The following is a 12,988-nucleotide window of genomic DNA, read 5'->3' on the forward strand; positions in this document are numbered from 1 at the left end:
GTAGTGCAGAACTTGGCAGCCAGATTGCTTATCAAGGTAGGCTGGTCCACACATACAACACCAATTCTGGCATGGCTGCACCAGCTACTGATATGTTTCCAGACTCAGTTCAGAGTGCTGGTTTTGCTCTATAAAGCCTTACGTGGCTCAGGACCTCAATATTTCAAGGACCACTGAGCCATCGCATAAAGTGAGGAAACTGAATAGGATGGCAAGGAAAACAGAGGGGAAAACAAATGTTTGGCAACACACACACCTGTCCCACAGAAAGGGAAACCAAAGGCAAGTAATCACCAGCCAGAGGGCCACAACTAATTGCATGTCATCTGCATCAGTCTGGAGGAAGGGTAGCAAGAGGCTGGGTTTGGGCACTTGTAGCCCCCACAGAGCCCTGAATCATGAGCAGTATTAGCCAGTACTCAAGTCCACCCCACCACAACGTGGTCCACATCTCTGACTGCAGGCCGTTGTGGCCCACTGTGACCATGGGAGTATCCTGGAGGAAAAGGGATGCTGGCTGTCCTTACAGCTGTGGGCTGACCAGGCACGCCCCAGCAGCATTCTGAACCAGCATGATCATCAAGCAGCATGAACTCACCTTGGAGTCATTCCATCGTCCAAAAGGGGTGGCTGTATGGCTCCGTGGTGAAGCCAGGATGCCAGCCCCGCTCCCTGATGATGCAAGTTAACTTAAACCCACTGCCTGGGGTGAGCGTGTAGCCTTAACATCACCCAGACAAGGACCTGGGCCTGCAAACTGCAACTCCAAGCCTAGGGGTCAGAATAAAGAAGCACTCCTAGGCCTTCTGTGGCCTCAACAGCGAGGACACCAGTAAACCAGGTGGCTGTTGGGAGACCCCTCTATTCCCAAGCAGTCCACTCTGTGCATGTGCTGTAAGCAAGCAAACCACTCTGGGCACACAGCGTAGCCAGCCTTGGTGCTCCTGTGCTCTGTGGGAGCTGCCCCAATAGCTGCTTCAGCAGGACGCTCCCCTCGGGACAAGCCCCCTGCAGAAAGCAGCTACGGTGCTCAAGCAGGCACCCACATCTCAGCAGTGGCAGGACACTGCACATCCCACCCTTCTTATTCGTTTCTAAAGCTATCGCTGCCTGGTACAAAAACTTGTTTTGCAACTTATGGCATGTATACCTGAAGCCCCCACTGTGAGCCAAGCCCTAAAATATCCAGTACCGAGTCTCAGGAGGTGTCTGGGTGAAACTGCCCCTCCCTCACACCTAAAGAGAGACATTGATGGAATGAACTCATCACAAATCCCAAGAATAAAGTACTCACCAGCTTGCTGGCTTTGGGGCCTTCTGAAGAATCTGGAGAAGAAGAAAAAAGTATATGAAACAAACTACACAGGAGAGATTTTAGCTGAGGCAATGGCTTCCCGTCCCCCATGCCCCAGGCATTAAATATACGGCGCCTGAGGGAATATCTTGATTCCTGTGCCTCCCAGCGGGTCGGTCTAAGCAGGATTCAGCTTCAGTCTATTGGCTGTCATCCACTCCACCATGGCATCAAGGCCCCTACTACTGTCCTGTAGCTAACATCTTATTGGACCTTTGCTATGTGTCTTTAAGATACTAGTTGCTTTCTTAGGAACGCTGAAAGCTACTTTGAATTGAATATGATAGAGGAGATACCATCCTGTGCCAATTTGTTCTGGAAGTGACACAAGGCCACCTGCAAAGAAAACAAAGTTTTTAGCAGACCAGGAGGAACCTCAAGATACGAAGCATTCAAATTAAGTCCCCAAAAGCAGCAAAAATGAACATCTACAAAGAAAGTTGCCTATTGCACATTTGTGTGCCTGCCTCACTGCTGACCACTTCCATTAATGGCACTCTGGGCTTGTGGTGTGAGAAGGGACATAAAATCTAAGAGCATGTTTCCCATCGCATCAACCAAACGAGCCTGGCATGCCCTCCTAGCCAGGGAGACAGGGGCTTGTCCACCTCGGACCCACTTGCCCAGCATGGGACACGTCAGCCAATGCCCCTCCTTGGCTAAAGGATTTAAGAAGCAGGAGATGCCATGGCTCCCCTGCTGGGACGGGCAGCACTTGTGGATGCACATCTCTGTACAGGCTGAAATTCTGAAATGCACGTTTTAAAATGGGCTTAAAAGAGAGTGTTGGGGAAAGACAAAGAGTAAGTTGAAAATCAGGGGGAGGGAGGAAACAAATCCAGAAATTCAGAGATTATAACAGACAGGGCTAAGAGGGGGGAAGGCTGCTACATCTGACAACTGATTGAGCGTGCATGTCAGTGCCTGCGGGTGAGAAAGGGGCTTTGAAGGGGGCAAAATTTGCTAAAATGTGAGGCTACAGAACTGGGGGGAGGATAAAAGGGGAACACACATCCTAGGAATCAACTGCAACATTTTGCTGCAGGTCCTCCTTTCCCCCAGTCCATACTGTCCAACTCCTCAGGAGGCAAATGAAAGAGGAGACCAGTTTGCCTGTCGCTCATCACTTGCTGGGCACAGCCTGTAGGACTTACCTTGCCCCCTCCGGCTCTTCCCTGTCACACATCAACATGTTCCACAGAGATGGGCGGCTTTACTGTCCAGCCTCTTTGCTGGGCACCAGTTAGTTACCAGTGTTTTCTTTGACACCAGGGAGTTTATAGCCTGGCCTGGCCACCCTTTGGACTCCAGCTGGTATGACAGGGAGCTCTGTTGTCAACTGAATGCCATGGAAGCCAGAGGCTCCTAAAAAAGAGGGCTATAACAAGCAGAGCCCATCACGCCCTTTCCATCCGGCCACTCCAGTGAATATGGAGAAAAACTGCACCACACATTGCAGCAGCCTCCTGTTTCCATGGCAACCCTCTGGCAAAAAGCCATGCCCCACACAGTTCCAGGGAGAAAACATTAATGCCAAGTCCAGAAACTTTGACACTTCTCACCTGCTACGCATCAATCTTGCATCCCAACCTCATAAATTAACCCCCCCTTCCTACATTCCATGCCCTGGTCCTTAATCCAGGACAGGCCTCAGCTCCCTTCTATGCCAGGCAAAACTGGCAGGTTTCTCTTTCTCTCTTACCTCCACCTGCCTATCTGGCTTCTCTGACCCTACACGGGATCCTCTCTCTGCAGCCCTCCCTGCTCTTAAAGCTGTCTGCAATTCACATTCAGCTGCCAGAAGGAACAAGGAGCTCCAGCTGCAATCTTGCAAAATCCTGCGCCTCCCTACAGCATCTACAGGAATGGGCTGGTCAGGAATACAACTGCATCTTCTCCATGAACCTTTCCTGGGGCAACCCTTCAACCTACCTGGAGTTACAGTATATGACACTGATTCTTCCCTCCATCCCATGCCCTGCTAAGGATCTCGGGGCTCCTCACTTCAAGATTCATATAGAATCCACTTTTGAATGCACCAACAAATCTGAAGTACTGAGAGGGATGACAGCTGTAAAGTAACAACCCCTCCAAATATCCTGGGGTCAACCTAACTGGGCCACCCTAATGCAGTGTTGTCAGGGGCCATGCCAAGCCCCGCCATCCTCTCAGGGTCTCCCCACATGCCAGCTGCTCAGAGAACAGCTCTTGCCCTCAACGTGTCGCTTCGTAGCAGGGCAGAGGGAAACTGTTTTATTTATCTTATCCTGCCATGCCACTATCTTAAAGGCTCCTCCCACCACTGCAGGCAAATAAATAAATGCTTAGTGCTTCAAAGCTGACAGAGGTAGCAGCACAAGGGCTACATCTTCAGAAGCCAGGCGTGTGCATATCACATGCCTCCGCAGTCATAGCATACAACTGGGGAAGTTGTTGATGCAGCACCTGGGTCCTCCTGCTCAAATGCTGAACTCCAAAGGCCAAGGCTGGCACCGCCAAGGCAGAGATGAGACACAAAGCCCATCGCTCAGTGGGAGGAGGGAGCTCCTGCAGGAGTCCAGGCAGAGGCAAAGGGTCACGGAGCTCCTACCTCTCTTGGGGACCTTCGAAGCTGAAGATTCTGGTGTTTCCGGGGATGTTGTGTCTGCGCCATCATCAAAAACTTGGATCTGATAAAATTGAATATTTTAAAATTTACTTACTAAAATCGTTTTAGGCCACGTTTCACGGCAAGAGCCTTCACAAGGCAGCTTACAATATAGTAAAGGAATCATAAAAATAGATATAGTAAAATCAAAACACTTATTTTAAAACACAAGTTGACAGCAGATAAAAGTCGTATCATTACGGCTCAGTTAAAATAATTTCAACAGCCCGGTTGTTTTCCAGGCCCAATTCAAGGTGTTGGTTCTGACCTTTAAAACCCTATATGGTTTCAGCCCAGTCTTTCTGAAGGAGCGCCTCCAGCATCATCAGGGATGCCGCCCAACAAGATCAGCCTCAAAAGGCCTTCTCTCTATCCCACCAGTTAAAACAGCTAGAGAGGTGAGAACTAGGGAGAGGGCTTTTTCAGTTGTGGCCCCCACTTTGTGGAATTCCCTCCCAAATGTCTCCGCCATGCCCCCTCCATGATGAGCTTCCGCCGGGCCTTGAAGACCTGGCTCTTCAGGCAGGCTTTTGGGGTGGGCTAGGTTTTATTATTGTTGTTGAGATTTTTAATGTTTTAATGTATTCGTATGGTTTTATTTTGTACGTTGCCCAGAGCGGCTGGACAGGCAGCCAGATGGGCGACTAATAAATTTAATAAATAAATAAATAAATGTATAAAAAAGGGAGTTGAAATAGATGAGTTTTAAAGCCCTTTCAAAAACTTGAAGGGGCCAATCGTATCTCAGCAGGTAAAGAGTGTTTTTTATTTTTATTAAAATATTTATACACCGCTTTTCAAGTTGGCTCCCAGTAAAAAAAACTAATACACAATCCAATATAATCACGGATAAAACAACAAACCAAGAGTTAATAAAAACAAGCAGCCAACCCAGCACTGCTAAAATATCACTCAAACCAAGAGCAGCCCAATAAACAAATCCCCTTCGAGACAAAGTCAGCGAGAAAAGCTGGCCATTGAGATATTTCTGGAAAGCATGCAGCGTTGCAGTCACAAGGTTCTGGTCCCTTAAGAGTCTACACATAAGGACACAGGAACAGCCCCACAGCAGGATGAGGCCAAAGGAGACCCGTCTAGTCCAGCATCCTGTTCACACAATGGACAACCAGGTGTCCATTATGGGAAGCCCACAAGTTGAACCTGAGCGCACCAGCAATCTCTCCTCCTGCTGCTTTCAGCAACTAGTATTCAGAAGCAGGCTGCCTACGACGGTAAGTTGCTTGGGTTCAAATCCAGTCATGGATTCAGCAAACAGCCCCCTAGAACCCAGCTGCCATCTTCTAAAACAAAAACATGGATGGATTTTATAGCTTGCCAATAACTATCTCCAATTGGTCTGCAGATTTGAGTTTAGCCCAGGGGCATCTAAAAATGCCTCTCTCTTTTTAGCACTCAATAACTGCCAATGGAGAAAGGTTTGGGAATAAAAATATCCAGCATGCCTGACACAACAGTCTAGCTTTCCCATTACAGAGCAGCTGTCCTGTCATCTCAGCCTCGAGCATCTTCCAGGTAGAATTTCTCCCTTGGTAGGCCCTGTCTACCAGGAGCAGACTGGGAATATCTCCCAGCTCACACATATTACTACTTCTTCCTGGGCTGCTGAAATGCTTTAATAGCCCATCATCCCAGAGGCTCCTTTTCCAATGGACAATGTACATCACGCCTACCATGGGCACACCTGATTGGTGGATTCTCTTCCCACAGTCAACACCCCCCGACCACCAATTCTACAATGATAAAAATGGGGATTGTTCCTTATGAAATGTGTCCTCTACCGAATCACCCTGGTGACCCTTGCAAGTAAGTTTAGAATTTCCCTTTGGGCGACTTAGAGAGCAAGCTGTAGTGCCTCTTTCCCCCTTTTTAATGCTACCTGTCTGATTTCTCACTTATCCTTAAACAGAATAAAACACCTCGGTCTGCGACCTTGGGCTTGGCTCCATCATGTGGACATCCCAAGGATTCTTCCCTCGTGGGCCAGGCCGCTTCACCTGCATGTGGCAACAGGCTTTGGCCAAGGGGCAACGAAGGGAAGACAGCCTGACCCCACCCAGCAGCCACATCTGGGGAAGTGAGCTGGCAGCTTCCCAAGAGGAACACTACCCATAGCTCTTGGAGTTCCTCCTGCTGAGGAGCCAGGCTGCCCTGAGAGCAGGAGGTGAGAGACAGGAGTAAGGGGAAGTGTTGAGGGCGCCCTTCCTTCTGAAGTCCTTCCTCTTCTTCTCCTACTTCTCCATCTACACCAGAGCACACAAAGGAAGAGAGGAAGCTGCCTCTCACAGCCCTACCTGGAGATCACAGGGACCGCCCCAGGGGCCTCCTGCATGCCGGGCAGCTGCTCCACCAATGAGCACGTTCCCTTAGGATCTTACGTCTCACATTAGCAGAGGCAATTTACGCCTTGTTCCTCCCTCCCACTCCTCCCATGGAACCCGGGTTCCTCATTGCTCATCTGCTGTGCCCACTGGCCTGTGTGTGTTATTGTTGAACGCTAGATTGGTACACAATAAGGCCACACTCATCCATGATTTGATCGCAGATGAAGGTGCCGATTTGGTGTGCATTACTGAGACCTGGGTGGGTGAGCTGGGCGGAGTTGATCTGACCCAGCTTTGCCCACCTGGATACTCAGTGCAGCACCAGCACAGGCTGCAGGGGTGGGGGGATGGAGTTGCTGTGGTCTACAGAACTTCCATCTCTGTCACCAGGAAACCTCACTCTGTGAGGGCCTGCACCTTGTGTCGGGCTAAGGAGACAATAAACTAGGGCTGCTGCTGGTGTACCATCCACCTTGCTGCCCAGCAGCTTCTCTGACCCAGCTGGTGGAGGCCCTCTCGGTTGTGGTATTGGAGGAGCCCAGAATGATAGTCCTGGGTGATTTCAATGTCCATGCTGAGGCTGCCTCTTGTGTTCTGGCTTGGGACTTCATGACCTCCATGACGACTGTGGGGCTGTCTCAAGTTCATAGAATCATCTTGACCCGGTTGCCCCCAAGCGTCCTCTCCAGCATTGTGCAGCCCAGTTTTCACCTTGGTACACCAGTGAGCTAAGGGCGATGAAAAAGGCTGCATGACAGCTAGAGCACAAGTGGCAAAAGACGTGCTGTGAGGCTGACTGGGCATGAGTAAAACATCATAACCATGCCTACTGTGTGACAGTGAGGGCAGCAAAGAAGGCCCATTTCTCCGCCACCATCGCATCACCTAGGGAGGTGGTGGGCTCTCCAGTGCTGGGGGCATTCAAGAGGCAGCTGGACAGGCAACATTTGGGTATGCTTTAACTTGGATTGCTGCACTGAGCAGGGGGTTCATAGAATCACAGAATAGTAGAGTTGGAAGGGGCCTATAAGGCCATCGAGTCCAACCCCCTGCTCAATGCAGGAATCCAAATCAAAGCATTCCCGACAGATGGCTGTCCAGCTGCCTCTTGAAGGCCTCCAGTGTCGGAGAGCCCACTACCTCTCTAGGTCATTGGTTCCATTGTCGTATGGCTCTAACAGTTAAGAAGCTTTTCCTGATGTCAGTCAAAATCTCACTTCCTGCCACTTGAGCCCATTATTCCGTGTCCTGCACTCTGGACCGATCGAGAAGAGACCCCGGCCCTCCTCTATGTGACAACCTCTCATGTACTTGAAGAGTGCTATCCTATTGCCCCTCAGTCTTCTCTTCTCCAGGCTAAACATGCCCAGTTCTTTCAGTCTCTCCTCATAGGGCTTTGTTTCCAGTCCGCTGATCATCCTTGTTGCCCTCCTCTGAACCTGTTCCAGTTTGTCTGCATCCTTCTTGAAGTGCGGAGACCAGAACTGGACACAGTACTCAAGATGAGGCCTAACTAGTGCTGAATAGAGGGGAACTAATACTTCATGCAATTTGGAAACAATACTTCTATTAATGCAGCCTAATATAGCATTTGCCTTTTTTGCAGCCACATCACACTGTTGACTCATATTCAGCTTGTGATCAACGACAATTCCAAGATCCTTCTCACATGTCGTACTGCTGAGCCAAGTATCCACCATCTTATAACTGTGCATTTGGTTTCTTTTTCCTAAGTGTAGAACTTTGCATTTATCCCTGTTGAATTTCATTTTGTTGTTTTCAGCCCAATGCTCCAGCCTATCAAGGTCCCTTTCAATTTTGTTTCTGTCTTCCACGGTATTAGCTATGCCCCCCAATTTTGTATCATCTGCAAATTTGATAAGCCTGCTCTGTACCTCCTCATCCAAGTCGTTAATAAAAATGTTGAAGAGCACTGGGCCCAGGACCGAGCCCTGTGGTACCCCACTCATTACTTCCACCCAGTTGGAGAAGGAACCATTGATAAGCACTCTTTGGGTAGGATTCTGGAGCCAACTGTAGATCCATCTGAGGTTGGACTCAATAGCCAATGTTGAGCAGAACTTCTTTCCTGGCCTGCGCAAGCACTGAATGATATTGGCGCACACCCAGCCCCACCTCTAGGTGGCCGCCCAAGAGAAAGCTTACCTGTGATTGTCTGACAAAGATGCCGTGGTTCTCATCACAGGTGAAGTACCTTCTGCCCTGCACTGTGCCATCATTCTTGCCCTTTGCTTCATCCAGGATGACACCAACCCACTTCCCAGTGGCAAACAATGTGGCACCCACATAGGCCACTGTCCCACGGTACCCTTTCCCAATAACTTCCACTCTAGAGCCCACTTTCAGGGGCTTGCCGCTCACTTCCACGTTCATCCTGGCGCTGGTGCTTGATGCCTAGTGAAAAGAAAAAGCAAGCGTTAGCCAGTTGTCTTAGACCACTGCAATAAAGCACTCCTAGCCACATTTAAGACCAAAACCATCATCCATCTTTCTACATGCACGAAGACAAAGCAATTCTGAGCAAAGGAGGCTAGTCAAAGTAGAATAGTTTCTTCATAGATTTGAAATAGCATTGAAAAGAATAGGGCAAAGAATTGCTTGGTAGATTCTCCTACAAGACAAGAAACAGCAGACAGAAGCTACTGGAAAATAGATTTCAGCAAATATAGGGGGAAACTTCCTAACTCCTCAGCATCGGGATGATGCTTTCACATTGGAAGTATATTGTGCTTGAAGAGGGGCATATCACACCTGTGGCAGCTTCCCACACAACGGAAGTACATGAAGCCAGGAGTCCAACTGCTTGGCACCTGCAGGCAGATCTCGTTACAGCCTTTGCCCCCTTCCCAGCCTCCCCTGGTTTATTCTTTTTAAAAAAGCTTTTTATTTAAATCTTTTTAGATGTGTTTCTTCCCAGCACCAAAGGAAGGTGTTTTCTTCTAATATATCAATTGTGTCATAGTTATCTCATCTCAACAAATTCACCAGATAAGCTGCCCTAGCACCAGCTCCTGAAGCTGTTTGTACAATTCACACGGCAGAACAATACGCGGGGAGAGCTCAGTTAGAGACTGAAATTGTCTTGTGTGGACAGAAGATGTGCTTCAAACACAGGAGCACTAAGGCACCAACTATGGCCTCTGCAACTGCAATTCTAGCCAAACCCAGCTGTTCCCAAAGGTGTCTGACATGTTTTATTCTTTGGAAGCGTATAATAAAATGCATTAATGGCAAATTCAAAGAATAAAACATGTCAGACTAAAACATGTCAGACATCTATCGGGAATGCTTTGATTTGGATTCCTGCATTGAGCAGAGGGTTGGACTTAATGGCCTTATAGGCCCCTTCCAACTCTACTATTCTATGATGCTATGAATAACTTGCACCTCCTCAGGAAATATTATTCAGGTATCATTTCAGATGAAGCGATCCTAATATCTGCCCAACGTGAAGACACATTCAGATGAAGAAGATATTAGACTGCATTAGTATGTAAAAAGATGCCTCAGAAATTATGTTGTTGTATTAGGACCGTAATCCACTGTGTCTGCTAGGATGGGTTTGGGGACCCTTTTGTCTCAGTGTGCAAGTGTTCTCTAGCCTGTGGGATGCAACAGCAAAGCTTGAAGTCTCTGGACAACAAGAGACTTATCCATTCTCACAGTGGCTCCCTATGCCCTGCCAAGGGGTCAGATCCCATGAACAGCACAGGAGGCTGGGATCTCAATGGCAGGAATCCACATAATATGCCTGCAGAAAACACAAAGGTGCCACGGAGCACATGGCAGTGGCCACAACATGCAATGCCCTGACCTAAGTGGAAAAGAGAAACAGGTTCAACAGAACGGCACATCCTAGGAAATGGCACATACCACAGAATCGCATCCCTCAAATCCCCACTTTTCTGTTGAGCAAGAGAACCAATTACAGCATGTCTGTTTCCAGCCAGTGGGCAGCCAGTAGAAAGGCAACGTCAATCCCCCCTGCTCCTAATCTAGGTCCCCTCCATCAGACAGCCGTCTCACTGCTTGTTCTAGTTTAATGTTAAGGAACTGCCGGAGGAGGTATGTTCAGGGATTTCTCCCCTGGTTTCTTTTAGGCGCCCCTCTCAGGCTCATCCGCTGACAACAGCCTCTGGATAGATGTTAGAAGGAACTTGAAGCTGCCCTTAGGATAGCTTATGTTGTTGTTTCATTCATTTATTTATTTAAATAATTTCTATGCCACTTCAACATTACTGAAAGAATCTCTCAGCAGTTTACAACCTGTCTTAAATAATGAAATGGAAATGGAAATGGACTGCCTTCAAGTCGATCCCGACTTATGGCTACCCTATGAATAGGGATTTCACGGTAAGCGGTATCTAGAGGGGGTTTCCCATTGCCTCCCTCTGAGGCTAGTCCTCCCCAACCAGCTACAGCCTGCTCAGCTTGCCACAGCTGCACCAGCCAGCCCCTTCCTTGTCCGCCACTGCCAGCCAGGGGGCAACTGGGCTCCTTGGGACTCGGCAGCTTGCCCACGGCTGCACAGGTGGCAGGGCACGTCACCCCTGAGCCACTCACTGTGGGGGGAGCTTTAGCTGGCCCTTGACGCCCAGGAGACACGAGCGGGGATTTGGACTCACAGACTCTGGACGCCCAGCCAGGCTCTCCTCCCCACTGGGCTACACCAGCTCATAGAACATGACAAAATATCAAACATTACAAATGAAAATCAGGTACAAAAACAATAATAATCACATTTAAAGCAGCATAACTAACAGAAAAAACATGATATTCTCTTGAACGTTAAAAAGAAAAGTATTATAAATAAAAATCAGATACAAAAATACAATAAAAAACCCATAAGCATTGACTAAATGAAACAGACGTTGCAATCACAGTTCCTTCCCACAAACACTCTGAGAACATGTTTTACTCCGCTAGGACTTCCTACTGACCTTTTGCTTATTGCATCTTTAATACGTATTTCTTGTAATGTTGTAAGTTGCCTTGAACACTCGTAGAAAGGTGAGATAAAAATGTGAGATTAAATGTGTTTTTAAATCTGCATATTTGTTTTTAATGTTTTTAATTGTTGTAAACAGCCCAGAGAGCTTCAGCTATGGGGCGGTATACAAATAAATAAGCAAATAAATAAGCAAATAAACAAATAAAAAGTCCTTAAATAAGTAAACAAAATAAGCCAGAATGTAAGTGTCATCCAGTGAATGCTGGAAGAGTCTGGATAGGCTTAAGAAATGACTTCTTCACACAGCACAATAGTTAACCTCTGGAATTTACTCCCACAAGAGGCAGTGATTGACACCAACTTGGTTGGATTTGAAAGAGGATGAGACAAATTCATGGGGAAGGATAAGCCAATCAGTGGCTACTAGCTGCAATGGCTACATATTCTCTGCCTCCAGGATGAAAGGCATTATACCTCTGGACACCTGTGGCTAGGAAACAGTAGCAGGAGAGAGGGCCACAGCCTGCCTGCCCTTGTTGTGGACTTTCCAGAGACATCTCGTTGGCTACTGTGAGAAACAGGGTGCTGGTCTTGATGAACTTTTGGTCTGATCCAGTGGGACTCTTTTTAAGTCTTAGGTTCATAGTCAGGAAGGTCACTCGGCATAGGCAACTCCCAAAAAATCATGCATGGCCTCCTTGTAAGTTCCTGCCACTGTTGCATTTAGTGAAAGAAGCCCAAATGAATCTACCCAACTTTCCCTAGCGTTTCAGGATCTTCAAGGCCCTGATTGGCTAGGACGATATAGACTAGGTTAAATTAACACATAACCCTGGAAACCTTTGTTGAGAAACATGCAGCCAGCAAACCAGAACATGAGCCCTCTCTGACTGCCCTGTTCCTGTTGTGCTTCCTATTTATATCCTGTGTACCTTTTTCAACAAAAAAGGCAGCTAGACAAAGAAAGGGGGGTTATAGAAATATAAGAAATAAAGCAAGAATGAACTCTGCCTCTTCGTCGGTTGAGCTTCACGATTTTCCCAGCTCACCCTCAAAGCCAGCACCACAGAATGGCACGAATAGGCATTTGTCTGGAGCCCTGCACTACAACGGGGTCTCTCTTCTCACTTTGCACAGCCTGCATTGGCAGGTTAAAGGGGCTCAGGGATCCCAAAATCATGACGCCAGCACCGGATGCCACATCTTGCCATTGTTTTCCTTCCTTTACCATCTTGTACACACACACATTGGCAAACACTGGATACAGTCAGAAGACTAACAATTGGGAGGGTGGGTGTTGTAACCTGTGTCATTTGCACAGCTTTCAGTAACCTCAACAAAATTGGCCTTCTCTTGGTGGAATCCTGACCTTTGACTCACAGTGAATGCTTGTCATTGGTTACAGAAGCCCCCTGCCTTCAAAAGTTCAGAGGGGATTCATTCTCTTGGGCTGTCGGTGCAGACCCTTCCCCAAAACATGCAAACCACATTAATATTTCTGAAATGTGTAGTCTCCAGTCTCTGCTGCTAAAAGCTCATTTTAACAGAAAGCTCTGAAAAATAACTATGGGTGTTGTATTCAAGTAAGTCCTACTGAAAACAGACCTATTGAAAAGAATGAACCTAAGTTAGTCATGTCTATTAACTTCAATGGATCTACTCTTAGGCCCAGC

General features: G+C 47.8%; 1 protein-coding gene across 7 annotated transcripts in view; it reads right to left on the reverse strand.

Moving 5' to 3' along the window:
• The window catches only part of DCTN1 (dynactin subunit 1), a 76,350-nt gene that overhangs the window by 40,912 nt on the left and 22,450 nt on the right, over positions 1-12,988 (reverse strand). For all 7 annotated transcript variants that reach the window (XM_061583723.1, XM_061583725.1, XM_061583724.1 and 4 more), the window contains 3 exons: positions 8,510-8,758; positions 3,945-4,023; positions 1,295-1,326 (listed from right to left, as the gene is read on the reverse strand). In XM_061583723.1, the coding sequence (XP_061439707.1) occupies positions 1,295-1,326; positions 3,945-4,023; positions 8,510-8,737 (339 nt within the window). In that variant the 5' untranslated portion in view covers positions 8,738-8,758. The remainder of the gene's footprint in view (positions 1-1,294; positions 1,327-3,944; positions 4,024-8,509; positions 8,759-12,988) is intronic.

The sequence above is a fragment of the Rhineura floridana genome, chromosome 9 (genome assembly GCF_030035675.1).
Source record: "Rhineura floridana isolate rRhiFlo1 chromosome 9, rRhiFlo1.hap2, whole genome shotgun sequence".
NCBI classification, from domain to species: domain Eukaryota; kingdom Metazoa; phylum Chordata; class Lepidosauria; order Squamata; family Rhineuridae; genus Rhineura; species Rhineura floridana.